Below are 22,195 nucleotides of genomic sequence, written 5' to 3' on the forward strand. Positions count from 1 at the left end.
ATTTATAATATATTTTGACCTTTATAATTATTCATTTAATATATTAAATTTTTTATTGATTGAATAAATAATGTAATAATTTTTAATAAATTTGTTTTACAAAAATCACGTCAACGCCAAATATCGACGGAACGATTAAGAACGATATTTCAATAACGTTTGTTGCTTACGAATGAACGAGGTTTATAAACAGGTTACATTAGTGAAAGACTTGCTCAAAAAATTAAAAAAAAAACATTTTAAAACATAAATAAACCATTTCAAATGTCCCATTACACAAATGTCAATTTTGAAATTATTGATCTATCATCTAAAAGGTTTTCCTAGTGGAAATTACCTACCAATCAATTAAAAAGCACAGTGCAAAAGCAAGGTAGCTCAATTTTTTTAAAAATTAAATTTTAATGCTTTTAAATTAAGATTAAAATGACGAATAAAAAAATTCTAGTTTTCAGCTTCTATAAAATTGTTGAAAAATAGAGTTATCTTGTTTTTATCTGAAGTCCTTTAGTTGTAACTTATATTAAGTTCTTTTTTCAATGTTAACTATGTTTTTATAATTGGTCTTGAAGAATAAAGATATTTTACTAGTACTTCCTAAATATGTTTAAATAAAACTCCTATATAATACTTTAAAATTAAATGATCTTTTCAGTAGCATACGCACCTCACAAAATTGTCTATAGGCCCAATTAAATATAAATACGGTCCTGATAAATATCCAAATTTTAAAACTCTTATGAGAGTTTTGTTTTCAATTATTGAATTAAGAATATTAAAATGTCTGCTACGTTTTAACGCACTATTTTATTTTAATATTTCGAAAAAAATATATACGGATTTTTTTTTCTTAAATAGTTAAAAATATATGCTTTTGCATTTTTATTTAGTTTTCTTCCAATTTCAGAAATTTATGAATTATTAAAATTATATTTTAGCAAATAGCTCTTAATTGATTTCAAGTATTCACATTAAGTGGAGGAAGAGTGCAACAGAGTAATGCATAGTGATAAAAATAACATAACCTCACCTCACCACCATTCTATATTAAAATAGCTATAACATGCAAAATATAAATTATTACCGAACAATCTTATTTTATTAAATAAAATTTTATTTTATAACATAGTTTAATGCTGTCATTAAAAATAAAATTTGACACCCTTATAAGGTGATTATTTTTTTTTCGAAATATTAAAATAAAATAGTGCATTATATCCTTTATTTCATCCTTTCTTTCTCCTAATGTATTTAGTTCATATTATAAGCTATTCGCCTTGGTACTAAGATCATATTTCTGGGATTAACTAAATTTTTAATTTTTAGGATATTATTGAATTCTAGTTTTTATATTTAAAAATTTCCGAAATATCTTGTAAGCTAAATTAAATATTTAACCAGCCTAACTAAACAAGAACCCTGAAGAGAGTCTACCATGGGCCTAGGCAAGTCAAAATCAAAACCAGAGTACCATGTAATGTTATAAGTAAGTTATAAATTATTATAACAACTATTTAATTTTTATTACAATAATTTGTTTATTTTACAAGTAATAAAAATCATATTAGATTTAAGAAAGGCAAAATAATCAAATAAAAGACAGTTAACTAATAATATTGTCAGTTTATATTAACAAAATATAATAAATAAACAAATAAAATAAATAATCAATGTAATCAATTAAATTAAAATAGTTAGATTTTAAAATAAAAAGGGATGTAAAATAAAAAATTGAAGAAATTGGAAAAGGATTCACGATTAAGGAAAGAGTCAATTAAATACATAGTCAAAATGTACAGTCATTAACTTATCAAAATTAAACCATATAGTGAGCTAACTAAAAAAATAATTAATTAAAATGTGCACAATTTTCAAAAATACAAGGAATAAATACTGCATTACAATGGCAATCCCAAGTTAAGATGAAGTTGTTGGTGTTGGTACCATGATAATTACTAAACAAAATTGAAAAAAATTACTCCATATCGGGGCTTTTAGTAGTCATGATGAAAAAAAATGTTTCACAGCTACCAGACTTAGGAAGGGTTGATGACGACAGTAACGTAACGAAACAATTGAACATGGTAGTGATTTATTATCTTATTTAATCCTAACTGATTTGTGAGGCCGAAGCGTTGGTTAAATGTTGTCAATTTGAAAAATGTATTTAAGTTAAATAAAACACAGGTAGTAGGAAAATCGACTGATTTTAATAACTAAATATGTGTGTATGTTTAATACTGAACCTAGATATTTTTAATTTGTTTTAATATATTTCAAGTACGCATTTATTCTATTCTATTTTGTTAAACATATTTACATATCTTATTTTCATGGAGTATTGTGTAAGGACTCTTTTGGTGTCGTTGTAAATCTATAGTAACGCATAATGAAAAATTTGTGGGATTAAAACTTGTCTACGACAGTACTGGTTGTTATTATGAAAATTTATCAGTTTTGAACTAGTTAATTTACACGATGACATACAAAAGTGTAACTTATAAATCGTTTAAACAAAAATGTGTTACGATTTTGCGACATTAATGTCATTTGTCACATATGTATATAATATTCGCAACAATATATAGGCAGTTTCACATAACTATTAGTGCTTCTGCTTTAGTCTCATAGTGTGAATTAGGCTCAATGCTGAAATGCTAAATTTAATGACACAGTTCAAAATTTGATATTCCAGTATCAAGTTCTTTTCACACGTATATGAGTTATATAAATTAGTTACACGTTTTCATAATTTTCGTTAACAGATTGCTAAATAGTTTTATGAATAGCACCATCAGTGAAATAAAACACTATTTTTCAGAGTGAAACTTTTTTTACTTCTGGTTTAATTGTTACAAATATTTGATTATTTCAATTCAAATAATTAATATATGTTATTTGTTATTATAAATGGTAATTTTCCCACTGATGTATACGATAAAAGAAATCCTGAAAAAAATTAATATAAATTTGAATATCATGTTTATGTAATGTAATTTTAATAAAATAGTATTATATAATAAGCATTCTATAGAACTTATAAACTTTAACATACCAAAATAAAAGAAGTGTCTTCATGTGGTGTTCTCACCTGGTAAAAATAATTTATTTTAGATGAAATACTCGAAAATAATTAAATAAAAAATAACAATCTTGTAGTAACTTTATTATAGTATATTTACTTTTTTAGTGGTTTGATCACTGATTTCTGATGGGTAACTCTGAAATTGTTTAAAAGTTTAACGATTAAGTGTAAATATTATAATTGAATTTATAATTTTCGTACAAATTGGCTAAATATATGACTATCATAAATATATGTTAATCTAATTCATTTTTTTAACAATAGTTGTGTTCTTGGATTATGTTCCATATACGAAGTTTATAATTCATTTTTAATATAAAAAAGAATTATTATTTTAGGAAATAAACCTTTAGTAGTCAACGATAAATCAATCACTCAGTATAGATTTATTTTCCGACAGAAGAGTTATCAAAAATTTTTCTTATAGATAACCCTACCCCTAGGATCTAACTCTTGTTACTATACTGTTATAATTAGAAGATTGCAAAATTTTATTAACTGTAAGAAACTTTATTATAATATATTTACTGTTTCAGTGGTATGATCTCTGATTTCTAATGGGTAAACCTGAAATTGTTTAAAAGTTTAACGATTAAGTGTAAATATTATAATTAAATTTATAATTTTCGTATAAATTGGCCAAATATGTGACTAACAAAGGTTATAAATCGTTTATGGTTTACAAAATTTGAAATATTATTTTTGAATTATTATAGTGATAGTTCTAACGTTTATGTGCAAAATCTGACAAAAGTGACTTAAAAAATTACAAATATTAACTTCATTATTTTAAAAAGTATATATTACAAACTCCGACAAAAATAATCTTCCCGAATTTGACATAACTAAATTTCGACAAAATTAATGAACAATATTTAAAAAACTCTGAAAAATTATACAAGTAAATCAGTATATTTAATTAGTCTTAGTTACATGAATAGTTGATGATTTTATGTATAGTTATATTTTAAAATGCACCCAATGCAATATAAATGTAACATACAACAATGTATACAACGTAGAACAAATAAGCACCAATAAATATTAGTGATAGCTACCATGTATATTTGAAAAGGTATTGGTCTAAATTCATGTTAATAATTATAATTTTGTGATATCCACATGAATATTTATCTCATTCTAGGGCATTATTACTAAAAATTTTATAAGGAAATTATTAACAATGTCTAATTAAAGCTCGTCTAGTTTTTAGCACAATAATTCGAAAAAATTATATATTATATATTTTATAAATGATTCTATATACAATTATTTTTTAAAATGCACCTAATGCAATATAAATGTATACAAACAACGTAGAACAAATATGCATGAATAAATATTAGTGATTTTAAAATTTCAATTATTATTTTAGGAAATAAACCTTTAGTAGTCAATGATAAATCAATCACTCAGTATACATTTATTTTCCGACAGAAGAGTTATCAAAAATTTTTCTTATAGATTACCCTACCCCCAGGACCTAACTCTTGTACTATTTACTTGTATTTATTATACTGTTATAATTTGAAGATTGCAAATTTTTATAAATATCATGTTTTTACTACATATTATTTTAATGTTTTCTGAATCAAACAATATTGTCCTTACCAAAAATTAAAAATTTTCAATAGCTACTGAGTAAACGAGTGTCTTATTCTTAATGAACCCCTCTGTATATTGAACAAGGTCAATATGTTAAAAATTATATTTTTTTTAAGTTGTTTACTCGCACAGATAAGTGACGACTGAACGTTTTAAAGTTAAAAAAATAATTCGTTACGTTAACATTGCTTCTATGTATTTTATATATTCGATGTATCTATGTAATTTTATCGAATATAAAATCGCAACAACTTTTATTAATGGAGTTCCAATAATTATATATTATTAACATTCCAACTGGGATGTAATATGCCTAAAATCTAAATGTTTAGATTGCTTTTTTGTACTTGCTTTTCCTATACTTTGCACTATCATTATTTTGGAAATATATCGATGCTTTAATTCAGAACTACAAAAAAAAATACCAATTTTATATTATAATGAATTAAAACTGAATTTTTATATAACTACCAGAAAAATGTACAATTTAAATTTTAAAATGTTCCCTTATTTACAGTAGCTATATTTGATTAGGTCTATAAACTTTATTCGTCTTTGTCTTTTTCCTCGCCTTAACCCCAACTACTTGTTGCCAACCACCCTTATCCTAAACTTCCATTTGAAACATCATATCAGCCGTCCTCATATTGCATTCAATAACATCCATTTTTATATCTCTTTTTTGATCTTCCTCATTTTTTTCTTCTTTCAAAATTAATTTCTATAACTGATCTTAAAGCTTCCGATTCCTATCTCCTCATAATATGATCAAACCATCTAACATGTAAGTCTATTTTCTGTCCACTTATCCACGATTGACGCTACGCCTATAATCTCTTTTATATGTTCGTTCCTTATCCTATCTTCTCTAGTCACTCCGCTCATCCATCTAAGAATTCTCATTTCTGCTACACTCATTCTCAGCTCTACTTTCTTATCAACTACCCAACACTCTGAACCATACATTATAGCTGGTCTTTCTTCAGTCTTATAGAGCTTACCTTTCAGCCTCATTGGAATTCTTTTATCACATAAGACACCAGGCGCTTCTCTCCACTTCAACCACCAGCACTTTATCAAGTGTCTTACATCCTCGTTAATATCATCGCTCTTTTGCATAACTGATCCTAAATACTTAAAACTATACATCTCTCCTATCACGCCCTTGCCTACTGTCACTGATCACCTCATTTCTTCTACCTCGTGTTCTCCTTTGTCAAATTCGTACTCTATATATTATGTCTTACTCCTATTTATTAACTTTTTTCTTAAAGAGCTGATTTCCATACCTCTATCTTTTGATGAATTTCCTCCCTATATTCTCCTATTTACACTACATCGTCAGCAAACAACATGCGCCACGGCACCTCTTCTTGTATTTCTTTAGTAATTTCATCCATCATTATAAAAAATAAGTAAAGGCTTAAAGCAGAACTTTGGTGCACTCCTACTTTTACCCAAATACCATCTGTTACTCCTCCCACACTTTTTAATCTGGTATAAGTATCATCATACTTATATCCTTTATTATATTAATGTACGTTTTCGGAACTCCTTATCTCATTAAAGTCCACTTTAAAACCTCTCTCAGCACTTTATCATACGCTTTATCCAAATCTATAAATACCATACACAGTTTTTTCTTCTTTTTCCTAAACTTTTCTATTAGTTGCTTCAGACAAAATAGTCGCTCCACTGTTGACTTACCAGTGATACGAACACGTATGATCATGGAAGGGCAGACTGTACACATAAAAACTTTTGCAATTCACAGTCAATGTACCATAATAATATATCCTTAACGCCAGTTGAATTTTTACCATCATTGCGACCATTACTCTAGTCTTATGTTTAACTTAACTTATCTACCACGTAAATAGTGTGTGTCGCCATCAGCTCCCTGTTGAAATATATCATATCTAGGTGTCCAGTAGGTTGTACTATTTATTTTATATATCTTTACTTAATAAATATTTATATCGTTGTTAACCAAAAATGTTATATATATTGTAGTGCGACCCTTAGTAGTTCCTCTATGGAAATATAAATTAAATAGGTAACCTCAGTACCTAAAGTAGATATAGCCTAGCCAGCTATCCCCCATTGGTCCTTTAGAATACTATTAACGGCCATTTAGGCTCAACTCCTAAATAGCGACGTAACACTAGGCATAAATCCAAAATGGTTTATAGATACCAATGTCTCATTTCCTATTCTCTTATCTAAACCTTTTATCAAATTTTCATACTATGACTCATAAGCTTTATGTCTCCATAATTTCCACACTTTTGTATTTCACCTTTACCTTTAAATATCGGCAACACTATTCCTCTATTCATTTGGAATTTTCCCTTCTAATAAGATTTTATTTAAAAGTTCCTTTAATCACGTTATTCTAATACCGCCTAATATTTTCCATTAGGTCATAAATATTAATTGTTCAATTAGGAACAACAACATAAAGTCTATTTCAAAGTCTTGAGTGGTTTTAGTTCTGCACGGGTCGTCGATATATTTCCAACCATATTCCATATCCTTGGCTTATTGAAAACATTATAACTTAGATATTATAAAAATTAATGATACGAGTTTTATTAATAGTTCAAAATTATATATTTACTGGTGTTCTGTAATTTTGAACCAATGAAATATCAGTTGCGATGGGCTGACAGAATTTCTGAAAAATATTTCATTAATAAATTTAAAATTATGGGTGACACATTCATTGTATAACTCGCATAAGCACACAGAATACAACTTTTGAAATTGCTAAATTATTAGACCGTAAAAATATCTTCATATTACATTATATTATAAATATAATTGTCTATCCCTAAGTTGAACCACCCTAAATTGCATCTAGAAGTGTAAAAAAAAAAAAGATGATCTATTTTATTCTTAAGTTTTATGTATTATAAATGGACGTCATCATATTAGTCTACGGTTAAATAAACATGATGTGCTAATGCATAATACCAGACAATTTTAGTACTTCTATTAATATTGTAATATAATATACCTGTCCCAATCTATCAATAAAATATTCCATATGAACATGTTCCTGTAAATATGTATTTATTTAAAACAATAAAAATTTGCACACGCCTGTATTTAATTTTTTTTTATAAAAGAAATACAGAGTGATCCATTTAACATTGACCAGCAAATATCTTATCTTATCTAATATGTGTCTTTACGAGCCATCATAACCGCTGCAATTAACTACCTGTATTACAAGTCTACCCGTTTTATACATATATATAGGTAAAAAAAATCAAAACTTTAAAGTGAAATAACATGCAAACTAATCGACTTAAATGAAAAATTCAAACGCTAAAAATTATAAAAAAAAAAACTCTATCAATATATCTAACTAAAAATATATGTTTCCATTTGAAAAAAAAAAGTTGGTACCCTTTTAAGGCATAAGGGATGAACCTAAAAATTATCTGATCATGGATAAATGTTGAGTTTTATGTAACTAAAATAATTTAAAAAAAAAATTATTAAAATAATAAATAGTTTTTGAGATATTTGCTGGTCAATGTTAAATGGATCACCCTGTATACAATGATTTTTTTATTATACCCCAATTAATTACTTACAGAATAATAATAATTCAAAATTTTTTAGCTTCGATGCGAAGCTGAGAAGATATTAATTTTACTATGACGTCTTTTTTTTTTATTTATTTATTTTTTTTATTTCTCAGCTCTCACCGAACCGATTTCTTTCAACGATACGTCAAAAGATCACAAATCGTATCTAGTCAAAGACATTACCCTCAAAAATTGAAAAACTTCCCCCGTTCTCCGTAAATGGGGGAAAACCTCCAACAAAATTACAAATTTAAAAATAGCTAATTATTGAAATTTTTTTTTCTTAAAACTGCCATAATTTTTTGAAAAATGAACAAACTTAACTTTTTTCTTAGATGCATTATGTTTTTACCTATCATTTAGTATATCTTTTTTATAAATTTGACCCTTTACCTGCCCACTTGGGGGATTCAAAATGACAACTTTTTCACAAAAAATTGAATTTTTCAACTTAACTTTTTAAAGTTTTCCGGAAATACTGACACTTTTATATATATCTTAAATTAAAGCTAATGCAATATATTTTAATATTAAAAAAAAACATTCGGATTTTATTTTGTTTTTATGGTTAAAATAGCTACTGTATTCAAAAATATGCTATTTTTGTGTTAAAATTCATGGTTTTGTATTTTAGTTTATTATAAAGGGATTACACTGATTTTCATAAATATTATAACAATCTAATTGACATAGTAATTTGCAATATACTTTATTATGGAAAAAAAAATTTCATGGTAAAAACAGACATCAAATTTAATAAAAAAAATACGATTTTTGTAAAAATATCTTTATTAACACGCTTATATTAGTTTCACGTGTATGATGTGTGTTTGTTGTTTGTAAATCTCCACGCGCCACGTGTTATTATATCGCGTGTCCCGTCGTCTATGGCCTTGAGACTAGACTGTCGTAACGCATTCCCCCCCCCCCCCACCGCTTAACAATCGCCGAAAACACTATATTTCTGTATAATTTTTGGTTTTCATACCTGTACATGTGGGCGTATCATCAATATTATATATATATATAAAAAAAATTTTATTGTTTATTATTTGATATAAACATTTAAAGATTCAAATTTTTTTGAGTTAATATACATGTATAATACATAAGGGATTACAAATACAGGTAGCTAATTGGTTTTTTATGATGATATTAGCAAGCATATAGCCTTTATAATCAATGGTAATAAGACACATTGTTGTGAGTTTATAAACAAACTAACTGGCAATACAGAAATTATATCCATTATTAGTGATAATTAACAATAAACACTCCGTGACTGTAACAACAATGTCATAAAAAACTAAAAAGCGAAAAATAAATATAGTTAAAAAAAACTGAAAAACAAGCTTTTAAAGCATATCGAACTAAAAAGATAAAAATAATTTTTAAAATAAGCTTATAACAAAATTCCAGCACAGGGGGGCCGTGGCAAAGTGGTAACGTGGCATAGTTGGATCAAGTATAATGATATCTGACAGTGATTAAAATCACTATCAAAATAAAACGCTTCGATGCAAATCTTTAGATAATGTTTAATTTAAAAAAAAAAAACATATCTTAGTAAAACCAATACCTTCTCAGTTTCGCATCGAAGCTAATAAATGCCAAGACTTTAACTTTAACTTTAATTCCAAAAGCTACATGATCTGCTATTTCCTTATTAATATCATATTTAAGATAAAGTATGTTAAATGTAAAAGGGGTTATTAAAAAATATTATTTCTCATAAAAAAATTATATTGATCCATACACTTTTCAATAAATTATAGCATTATAAAGTTAAAAATGTGAAAAATAAAATCGAGAATGTTCACACAAATATAGCATTAGGTAGCCATTTTCATCATGAAGACAAGTCCAGAGGTCAATTTTTTTTTTTCTAATAGAGTATATTATATTTGCTTTAATTTAAGATATATATAAAAGTGTCAGACCTTCCGGAACATTTTCAAAAGTTAAGTTGAAAAAGTTGATTTTTTGTGAAAAGTTGTTATTTTAAATCCCCCCCTGTGGGCAGATTAAGTGTCAGATTTCCAAAAAAACTATACCAAATGATAAGTAAAGACATCAATCATCTATTAAAAAAAATATATATTCAAATGGTCATTTTTAAAAAAGTTTTGGCAGTTTTTAATAAAAAAAAATTGAAAAAATTTCGATAACTAGCGATTTTTAAATTTGTAATTTTTTTGGATGTTTTCCCCATTTACGGGGAACGATGGACATTTTTTCAATTTTTAAGGGTAATGTCTTCTACTAGATACGATTTGTGATATTTTGACGTATCGTTGAAAGAAATCCGTTCGGTGAGAGCTGAGAAAAAGTGGTAACAGACACAAAAAATAAACACATAATAGTAAAACCTATACCTTCTCAGCTTCGCATCGAAGCTAAAAATGAACGAAAAATACTAGTATTATTGTGAAAAAAAGCGTGGGGGCTTTGTGCTATAATTTTTGTATATTGAGTGCGCTTTTTTTAAATATGAACACATATATTGAATTTAATAAAATATTTGAGTTTTTAAATTAATAGTAAATGGCATTTGAATTTTTAGTATAATATACAAGGAATTACAAATACAGGCAGCTACTTGGTTTTTTATACATTACTTTCACAGTCACGGATTGTTTATTATCAATCATGATTATAAATAGATATACTTTCTATATTGTCAGTTAGTGTATTTATAAACTCACAACAATGTGCCTTACTATCTTTGATAATATCAATGCTGTGTACCCGCTAATATCGATGTCATAAAAAAAACAATTAGCTACCTGAATTTGTAATCCCTAGTGTATTATACATGTATATTAACTCGAAAATTTGAAACTTTAAATGTTTTTATCAAATAAACATGCGCACAATGGACCAACAGGTCTGAGTGCATGGGCATTATGTCCACCTCGATAATAACTATCAAATAAACAAATAAAGTTATACTAAAAATTCAAATTACATTTACTATTATATTAAAAACTCAAATATTTTATTAAATTCAAAATATGTGTTCCCATTTAAAAAAAACATAGTTGACATCCTTACCAGGCATAAGGGATGAACTTAAAAAGAATTACATAGTTAACAATTCAAGAATAATGTGTCACTAAAGATAATAAAAAAAAAATGTTTTAATTATTATTTTTCTGTAAGTAATTGAATGGGTTATGATAAAAAAATCATCCTGTATAGTTATATCCCATATTAATGATAACAATATCACAAATTAAATTTTCTAAATTAAATGTATTAAATAATGTCATTTATTTACTTTTGCAGATAAGCAAATAAAATTATTAATCATTAAATATGATTATTAATTAAAATTTATGTTGAAAATTTTAGAAATAAAAATGTTTGCCTACAAATTTAATATTGTAATGTTCCTTTATTAAAAATTAAATTAAAATGAACTTGTATACCTCTTAATTAGTTTATAGTATCATTGTTGTTATATGACTTCACACAGCAATAACCTACATAATATTAATATTATTTAATAATATACCTTTTCTATGGGTACTTCATTAAATTGCCTAGTTGGTTGTTCCTGTAAATATTTATGTATTTTATAAATAATAAAAAATTGCACTAGGGCCTGTATTTAATTTTTTTTTTACAAAAGAAATATATGTTTATATCCCATACTAGGCTCCGCCTAGCTGGGGTTCCGCCACAGACTCGGATCATATGAGCATTATGCGCCTTCGGAGCGTAAGCCTCTTCGGGCCGTCATCATAAGTAAGCCACATATTCCGGTAGGAGTACCTGGCTACACTGGGCACGATAAGTGTTTTGCAGAAAAAATATTAAATCAAAATCAGTGAACAAAAATATATTAAAAATGTTATTACTAAAATCAGGAAAATTCAAAAAGAGAATATTTGAAATGTATATATAACATATAATATTCCTCGATAAATTATAGTGCTATATGCATATGCAAAATAGTGTCCTAACAAAAATACATATTACACCATATAATTAAGGTTCATAATAAACGTATGAGCAGAAATGAATCAATGCGCATATTAAAACCATGGACTTAAAAAAAAAGCTCGTAAAACGGTGAAAAATGAACGGATTTGATTGATTTCTTTTATCATATCTCAGGAATGTCATTGGGCGGGTCTGATGAAAATTTCAAACCTAAAAAGTATTTTTTTCAGAAAAGCGTTTTTTTCCTTGTTCTATTATACAGGGTGGCCCACCACTCACTGACAACTTAAATTACTTTTGATCCAGTTAATATTTTTAGTTGATTCTTTTTTTAAATAATAGTTATACGTCAGGTCTATAGCAATATCTCAATATTTAATTTTTTTACATTTTATTAAAAATATTAATTATTTTTAAATTTTAAATAAAATGTAAAAAAAAAATCTAAGATAGCTATTTTGTAGAGTAGAATTTAAGAAAAATTTTAGTAAAAAAATATCTTATTAATATTCAATAGTAAATATTCTGTAGCGTTTTGAAGTTTGTGAAAATTTTAATTTTCATGTACTATTTTACGGNTTGCTATAGACCTAACGTCTAACTAATATTTAAAAAAAAAATCAGCTAAAAATATTAACTGGATCAAAAGTTATTTAAGTTGTCAGTGAGTGGTGGGCCACCCTGTATATACTATCTTTATGAAAACAATGCCAAGAAATAAAAAAAGATCTTTATTAAGTACTAATTGAATTAATAATTGTTATAAATTCATTTTAAAACGTTTTTTTTTTTTAATTTAATATATTTAAGTTATGCCATTTATTTGCTCGTGCAGATAAGCAAATATAATTAATTAACGATTAATTATATGATTATCAAGCAAAATTTATGTTGAAAATATTATAGTAAAACATTTTTAAAATATGTTGTATGTTCAGATAATAATGGCATATCTTATTAGGCTAGAAATGTGAAGATAGGTTTCAAGCGCTGTCAAATTTTCACTACAATTAATATTTAGCCCACAAATTTAATATTGTAAGGTTCATTTTATTAAACATAAATGATAATTAAAATGAACTTGTATACCTCTTAATTAGTTTATAGTATCATTGTTATTATATGACTTCACACAGCAATAACCTATATAATATTAATATTATTTAATAATATACCTGTTCTATGGGTACATCGTTAAATTGCCTAATTGGTTGTTCCTGTAAATATTTATGTATTTTAAAAACAATAAAAATTTGCACTAGGGCCTGTATTTAAATTTTTTTTATAAAATAAATGTTTGTTTATATGCCATATTTATGAAAACAATGTTACAAATTAAAAAAAGAAATCTTCATGAAATAATAATTGTATTGTTAATTGTTATAAATTGATATTAAAGCGTATTTTTATAAAATTAAATATATTTAAGTTATGTCATTTATTTACTTTTACAGATAAGCAAATAAAATGAATTGATGATTAAATATGGTTATCTAGCAAAAGTTGTATTTAAAATATTATAAATAAAAAATGTTTAATGTTTTTATAATTACATGTTCATTGATTAAAGATATTTCTTTCTTCATTGGTTTGGAATCCTAGAATTATATTTATACGATTGATAAATAAATAATTTTACCAATTTTGCATTCATTAATTATGTTAAAAGATTTAATTATTTATATATTTTTAAAGATAAAAATAAAATAATATAATTTTTTTCTATTTCTAATTTTCTCAATGTTTTATGTTCTTTAGAACTTTTCTTACAAAATTATATGATAACAACTTAAGAATTAGTATTAAATGAGTTAAAAACATTTTAATACATTAAGTGGGTATGCAGTGCAAACACCATTGGAGCTACTCAATCAATTTGTTTAAAGGCCAGTAGCTAAATAAGTATTTATCATTAAGTTACTAGTAAACATATGAAATGAAACAAATTTGGTGTGAATAATTGCAAAAAGAGGTTGTAACCTTTTTTACTTATAAAATCTTATAAATATTTTATTATAATAGACAAAAATAAAATCTTTAAATATTGCAAATTTCTAACATATTATTAATATTATTTAAAACTATATCTGTTCTATGGGTACTTTGTTAAATTGACTAGTTGGTTGTACCTGGAAATATGTATTTATTTAAAACAATAGTATATTGTAGTAGTAAATACATAATTATTTAAATATTTGCAAAATTGCTGTATTAACATAAAATTAAATTTAAAAAAATATTCTGTATTCCCCTTTTTTATATTTATAATATCTTATAGTACCTACAATTATAAAATAAAATTAATAATTGTATATAATTTAGACTTATCAGCATCATAATTCAAAAAAGTTCTCTCAATTATATTAAATATGATAAAAACCCTCAAATATCTGCTTAATCTAAGTCAGACTTCGTTAAATTATAATACTGAAACTTGAAAATTTACATTTAGTTGTAGTTTAAGTGATTATTTATATTCATTAAGTTTTGATATTTAAGAAATTATGAGTTTACATTTAAAGAATTATTTCTTCTCATATATTGGCACTAGTAATTCGTACAATGAGAATATCTTATATGTTTAAGATTGACACGGCCCGCGTCGCTTCGTTATACACGATGCACCGCGACTCGTGCCACCTTTACCAGCCGTCGTCCTACTATGAGTATTTGACTGACCAACACCGCGTGCCATACGCCAAGGTGCAAAGTCCGGCAAATGCCGCACGGCCGACGACGACCCGCCGCAAATGGTGCGAGAGTCTTCATCCCGTTGTGAAAGCGACAACGTCGACCAACCGAACCGCACCCGCGCACCGTCGCCTACAACGCTGCTAACCATTTTGCCGTCCAAGGATTACGCCGAACATCGCGTCGTCGACGCCAGCGAAAGTGCCGCGATATTATGCGAAGATTATTATTACTGTGTTTATCTTTTCGGTTTGTTTTATTTTTGTTAAAATAATCTGTTGTCGCTCATTTAATAAACGGCCCACGGGTCTCTACCCTCAACACCAGTGTCGACCACATTTTTGCGACGAAAGTCGTGTCAATATATATCTTTGATTAATGTTAATTGATCAAAAATCGTGTATATTGGGATGTAGATAATTTTTCCATATTTAACTAAGTATATCGATCTACGACCATACAATTCTTGAAAATCTTTTATAAACGTGTTCTTGGATGTCTTATTAAAAGTGTATTATCATTTTACGAACTACTAGAGATAATAATCCAAGTAAAATTAATTCCTTAATATTAAATTTATAATTTCTTAAATGTTTCAATTTAATTATGGTAAATAATTACTTAAACTACATTTTAAAGTAAATTTTTTAATTTCAGGATTATAGTCTAATAAAGTCTGATTTGGATAACGCAGATGTAAGTTTAATATATTTATGCAATTTGTTTCACATTATTGACTTATTAGTATTTAATGTGAATTTTTTAGCCATCTATATCAAATTAGTTAAAATTATATTTATATTTTTGTTATTAGATTATCAAGATAAATTAACTATTTATTTAATTATTTATAATTTTTACAATGAATTAAAATAAAAAACTTTGCCCATTACAATCCAGGACATGCAAAATACATTCTATATACAAAAAAAATTACTTGATCTTCTGCTACAAACCACTTTTGATGACATTTTTCGACGAATTTCTAAAAAAAAACATTTGATCAGTGTTAGTACTACAATTTTTTTTTCAGATTATATTTACAAAATCTATGTGTATAAAAATATATTTATATATTATTTTACATATATTTTAGCAAATATTTGTTAACCTTAGGCAAAAGGGATTAAAGTATAAAAATTTGAAATATCAATTTTTATTCTACTTCACCATTATACTCATAAGTTTTTATTAATCAAACAATAATAACCACGAATTAATGTTATGTCATTTTAAATTTTAAAAAATAGAATTACTGTTTCTAATACATTTTATTTTATTTTATACTTCCAAACAAAGTTCGTACAAAAAACTGAATAAGTATATAACTATTTTAACGAAATTAATTCTTATCAAATCTATATAACTATACTTAAATACAGTTAATATACAGATGTCTTAGACCTAAATGATAACACTTAAAACTTTTGATCCAATTATCAATTTTTTTTTTCGTTTTCTTTTATAAATTTTTCAAAAAATTATATGAAATGAAAGGAAAATTCACAAGATTTTTATAAAAAAAATTATTTTGATTAGTTTATTTTTTAACAAATTATGGCAGTTAAAAAAAAAAAAATTTTAAATGTCAAAATTTATCGATTCTAAAAATCGTAACTTTTTTGGAAATTTGACCTATTTATAGGGAACGGGGGAATCTTTTTCAATTTTTAAGTGAAATATCTTCAACTAGATACGATTTGTGATTTTATGACGTATCGTTGAAAAATATTAGTTCTGTGAGAATTGAGAAAAAGCGGTATCAGATATAGAAAAAAAACATCATAGTAAAATCAATACCTTCACAGCTTCATCGAATCTAATATAGGTTTAATCTGATGGACAGTACAAAACCTAATTTAATTTTAGGGTTTTAGGGAGCTAATTTATCACCGGGGGGGTTAAACCCCCTCCCCATATTTGCATCTATTGAACCAAATGTGATGTTCAAAATGTCCATCCTGATCAGTGCCGTAGACTTGTGAGCTAACGAAAATGGTCAGAAAAAGGGATGGCCAACCGTTCGCTACTGACGAAAACTTCCAAAACATTTCATGGTCCGCAGTTATATTGTATAATAACTGCCGACGTATATGCCCGTCTGCTGTGCTATGATTTCATCACCGTCCAATTTCCTTTAAATTCCAAATCGGAACTCCCTGTAGATTGTCAATATATTAACTACCGTTGCATACGTCATTTAATAGTCTATTTAAAAGAATTATCATTATAGTAAAATTAATACTTTCTCAGCTTTGCATCGAAGTTAAAATTAAAATAAACAAAAAGATAATTGTATAATGTGATAAAAGCGTTGTGAGTTAAGTCTGAGACAGTGTATGACTATACAATTTTTAGTTTAAAGCACTATTGCGTTTTCATTACTTTTTTCGATTTTCTATCATAGTTTTGAAATTTCAACAATAACCTTTATACTATATTTTGGTAAATGATAAAAATAACAAAAAAAAAAATTAAAATTTTGATAAAGAACTGATTTTGAGTAATTTTTTACTAAAAATAAAAAGTTGGGCCTGTGTTTGTTTATATAAAAATTTATATTGCATTTTTATTCATTAAAATTTTAAATTATCAAATAGTAATTTAATAATGAATAATATATTATTTTTTAAATTTTCCGATGAAATTTTGATGTATTTATATTTTAACAATATTTTGAAAATGAATTAACAATTTTAAATTCTTCTATGATTAACTTAATAATAAGATAATGAAATTTACATTAAACTTCATATCGCTGTCTTGACGCTTATTGATGGGATCTCGAAAAATCTGTAGAATAAATATAATTAGTTTTTTGTCATGAAATAATATATTAAAATGTATACAGGTTGGAAAATGATGTTTTCCCAATTCTACTTATATTTGGACCAGCAAATTTTTTACGTTATATTATTTTAAAAATAAACTATTTAAAAAAATGTTTGATTACATTTTTTTAGGAATTTTAAGTGCATAAGTGGTTATATTATTTTAAGCCTTTATATCCTCTCCCTTGCATATAAGGGTTTCAACTTTATTTTTAATGACAACAAACATTCATGAGCCTTATAAAATAAAACATAAAGATTTTATTATGAAAATTACTGGTCAATAACAACTTTTCGATAATATTATTTAGGAAGTTTTTAACATTTTATAATATAGACGCGGGTATGACACAACATTCATCACTAAAAATTGCTCAAGAGCACCAATGTATTAAAATAGCAATTGATAACAGATATATTAAGAACTAAATGACACAAAAAAATACCAAAATTAATTTTTTTAAATAATAATTATTTTAAGAAAATTATGTTGCTAGCGTTGACAAACTTAGATTTCCATTTAAAAAAACTTGTATCATCAAAATTTCATATTACATGTTGATTTTTTTCTTAATATTTTTGTAAGTTTTACTTAAGGTTATATATAGGGTCAGACTTTTAATTTGTATAGCTTTTAGTAAATTATAAATAGAAAACCCAATCTTTTAAAAAAAAAAAAGTAGCACAGTGTGGTCGTGGCAATGTAGGAACAAGTAAAGATGATATCTGACAGTGATTAAAATCACTATCGTAAGAAAATACTTCGATGCAAATCTATAGATAGTGTTTAAGAAATTGGTGGATTACTCCAAAAGCTAAATTAGATCCTATTTTTTGGTTCTACTTCAACTGCCATTTGCACATAGAGAATAGATTGTCGGGACAAATTCTTTTTTAATTTATAGTACGTAACATAAGCTTAAATTAATCATATGTTTAAAAGACACAGTATCTCTAGAACATTTTCAAAAGTTAAGTTGAAAAAGTTGAGTTTTATAAAAATTTTGTTATTTTAAAACTCCCACCTGTGAGCAGGTTAAAGGTTAGAATTTCACATCAGAACTAAAATGTCGAATGATCTAATTTATTTAATATCACTTTCATTTCAAAAGGTCTTGAGCAAGTGCCCCAGTATTCCCTTAATAAGATACTTAATATAATTAACGTATATTTACATTTGATATTTTCTTATTTTCGATATTATTCAGTTTATCTAAACGTTGCTAAAAATTAATATTAGTACACAATATTAATAAAGATGACTAAATTACATAAAAATATTGTATGATTTAACCTGATGATAATATTTAATTTAAACAATAATAATAAGTTTGTTTTGGAGGTTAATCAAATTATTTATTCCTCCAACATTATACATTTTGTTTTTTGCATTAATTTATATAAAATTAGTTAAAACTAAATATATCATATTTTTAATTAGATTTTCAATTTCAATATTTTTTTTTTAACTAAATTTCTTACAATGAAATTAAATTTAAAAATTTGTTCAACAAACTAAAATATACTATAAAAAAAAGTTACTTGTTCTATTTCTTCAGTTCGTATTCTATTTTTAACTTCTGTTATGTAATTCTAGAGAAAGTATTTCAAGAGTATTAATTAGCACTATAAAATGTATTTTCACATAACATTTAAAAACATATTTTATACAGAAAATCTTAACAAATATATAATTATTCTATTCAAATTTATTCTGATCTAACCCATATTTTATAAATTTTTATTTTGCCATAGCTTTATAAGAAATAATTTTTTATTATTCCAACAATATATTGCGTGATTAATAAAATTGTGCATTATCATTACTATTATTGTTTCTTTATGCAAGTATACTCATAAAAATAATTATTAAGACACAAAAAATTACTTCAAAATGTTCGTTGGTGTACTTCAAAAGTTTCTGATTATCTTTAGTTTTCTATAGAATTAAACCAAGATTTTATAATTTAAACTTTCAAATCTGAATAATTATTTATAATATAGCTATTTAGATCTATCATTGTCATTAAAAATAAAATCAACTAATTAAACGAAATGGAATGAATAAAAGCTTTTTACCTAGACTTAAAGATAGACATACATAAAATGTATACTAAAATGTTCCTTGTTTTTAAAACTTTGAAATCTCACAAATTTTTTTAGCCACTTTAAAAAACACAATAAGAAGCAGCACATCCTAATACGTGGCTAAAATTGTAAAGTATCAGTTCACTACACCTGTTGCATTTCGAAATAAATTTACGATTTTCAATCATTTATAATTAAAAAATAATAACAATACCTAAATCGTATACGTGGTCATACAATAATAGAATCTAGATTATAAACTCATATATTTATTAAAAAATTGTAATATTATCGAACGATTTCATCTATAGCAATAAAACGATCGGTTCAAAGACATTTTTATTCGTTAGTTTTATTTTGTAAAATTTAATTTTAAACAATTTTTGTATGAAATTACATATAGTTCATCATATATGAAGGAATATTCGTAAATATGCCATATTTTGGGAATTTTACAAAATATTACATATTTTGTAATTTTCCCGGAAAACTATCGAAGTTAGAAGAAAAACTGTAAGGACTGAATTCATACAAAACAATTTAGTTTCAATAGTTTTTTTCGTGAGAGCGCTAATTTACGAGTTAATTACTAAAAACTAAAAAACTTCCCCAAGTCAGCACGATTTATAATTATCTGATGAGCCTAATAATAATATTGTTCACAAAAGTGACCTTTAACCATAAAATATTGAGTTTAACCATCTTACCCCTCCCTAAATTGTTGGAATATAAATAAAATAAAATTTACAAAATTTGGTCAACATTGATGAATCCTAAGAAAAATAAATTTAAAAAAAAACTAAAAATCTACCCTCGGTGTACGATTTTTAACTCTCTTCAATGTCTTAATCAAATGTGGCCAACTTTTTTAAAACTTAATTATTTCATATTCCAAAAATGTAGAAGGGAGGGAGGAGTTAGTTAGAGTAAAAAAAAAATTAATTCTTAATTTATTGCTAAGGGCCACTAATATATATATATTTTGCAGTATAATGAAATTTCGTACATACTTTAGGAACAGGTTGAGGAGTTTTGTTTTGTTTTATTTCTTTTGTCTAAAAAATAAGTAGATAATTAAAACTAAAGTGCTAAATGTAAAGAAACAAGTCAATCGTTACAAATAATGAAAAATAGAAATCCTTTCCTTACTTACTGAACACACTATATATACTACAATAATTATTATTACTTCTAATATTTTATACTAGTAATCGTTAGTTAATCGTTAGTCATTGGAACGCCAGTGTTGTCAAATTAAATAAACTTACATCCACCTCTGTATCCACATCTACTATTAAATACTTTTGAGTTTCTTTTAAAATTTTATTGGATTAAAAATGATTGGCGTTAAAAACTTTTTACCAGTACTTTAGAAGTTTTTTTTAACATTAAAATATTATTTATCATATATTTACTGCAATATCTTCAGGTTGACGAGCTTCTCTATCTGGATACTGAAAAGCAAAATAAATTTTGATGATTATATTTATCAGTCTTTGATGAACTAAAAAAAATGTGTGTGATTTTAAAAATATTCATTTCTAATTTTATGGGGCATCATAACATTGCCCCTTAAAAAACTTTTAACCAGTACTTTGGAAGTTTTTATTAGCATTCTTATGTATTGACGCGAGGAAAAATGTGGTTTAGTAATATAAATAGTTATAACCGCGCATTGTCCTTTTTTTTTTTTCAATGGCTACCACATTTTTTTTACAGTTTAAAAGAAAGTAAATTGGAGATGTTTGAGTATTATATCATAAAACGATACATCAAATGAAAACAAGTACTAATGCAACAAGTATTCATCTGGTGTGCTGTTTAAATATACTTACGGAAAAATTGGTTATAGGTTTACTAATAGATTGTTTTGACAGGTCCTTAAATACATTTTAATTACTTTTATTATAAATCTGAAGTACTTAAATTTTAATAGTATTTTGAAATGAGTACATAATTTTATTTGATGTGCTTATAATATTAATTTTGAACAGTTTTTCAAAAAATAAACAATGCACGAGGTCTAATTTTATACTTACAATAGAAATATTGTAATCAGAATACTCGTTCATTTTTTTCTGAAAATATTAGTTAATTTATTAAGCTATTAAAAAACAAACAAAAAATGTACACTAAATATCTTATTTTATTAATACTGATGAGTAATTTAAATATTCATGATAGTATAAATAAATTCTGGCCCAATATTTTTTTTTTTTGCAAAAAAAGGACATTCTTGATATTTATAGTTATAATATATTAGCTTCGATGCGAAGCGGAGAAGGTATTAATTTTACTATGATGTGTTTTTTTTTTTTTTTTTTTTTTTTTTTTTTTTTTTTTTTTTT

The 22,195-nt window shown here is 25.4% G+C and overlaps 1 protein-coding gene across 1 annotated transcript in view; it reads right to left on the bottom strand.

Moving 5' to 3' along the window:
- Positions 1 to 2,813: 2,813 nt before the first annotated feature.
- The window catches only part of LOC126895265 (uncharacterized), a 33,143-nt gene continuing 13,761 nt past the window's right edge, over positions 2,814 to 22,195 (bottom strand). Inside the window, exons 6-23 of the mRNA XM_050666943.1 lie at positions 21,887 to 21,925; positions 21,683 to 21,727; positions 21,263 to 21,301; positions 20,858 to 20,902; positions 19,648 to 19,698; positions 19,302 to 19,352; positions 18,935 to 18,982; positions 17,671 to 17,721; positions 15,866 to 15,913; positions 13,791 to 13,835; positions 13,413 to 13,454; positions 11,807 to 11,848; positions 7,710 to 7,751; positions 7,311 to 7,367; positions 3,614 to 3,652; positions 3,183 to 3,221; positions 3,056 to 3,091; positions 2,814 to 2,949 (exon numbers count right to left, since the gene is read on the bottom strand). Of these exons, the coding sequence (XP_050522900.1) occupies positions 2,905 to 2,949; positions 3,056 to 3,091; positions 3,183 to 3,221; positions 3,614 to 3,652; positions 7,311 to 7,367; positions 7,710 to 7,751; positions 11,807 to 11,848; positions 13,413 to 13,454; positions 13,791 to 13,835; positions 15,866 to 15,913; positions 17,671 to 17,721; positions 18,935 to 18,982; positions 19,302 to 19,352; positions 19,648 to 19,698; positions 20,858 to 20,902; positions 21,263 to 21,301; positions 21,683 to 21,727; positions 21,887 to 21,925 (804 nt within the window). The 3' untranslated portion in view covers positions 2,814 to 2,904. The remainder of the gene's footprint in view (positions 2,950 to 3,055; positions 3,092 to 3,182; positions 3,222 to 3,613; positions 3,653 to 7,310; positions 7,368 to 7,709; positions 7,752 to 11,806; positions 11,849 to 13,412; positions 13,455 to 13,790; positions 13,836 to 15,865; positions 15,914 to 17,670; positions 17,722 to 18,934; positions 18,983 to 19,301; positions 19,353 to 19,647; positions 19,699 to 20,857; positions 20,903 to 21,262; positions 21,302 to 21,682; positions 21,728 to 21,886; positions 21,926 to 22,195) is intronic.

Source organism: Daktulosphaira vitifoliae, unplaced genomic scaffold (genome assembly GCF_025091365.1).
Source record: "Daktulosphaira vitifoliae isolate Bord-2020 unplaced genomic scaffold, ASM2509136v1 Scaffold_1, whole genome shotgun sequence".
Lineage (NCBI taxonomy): Eukaryota > Metazoa > Arthropoda > Insecta > Hemiptera > Phylloxeridae > Daktulosphaira > Daktulosphaira vitifoliae.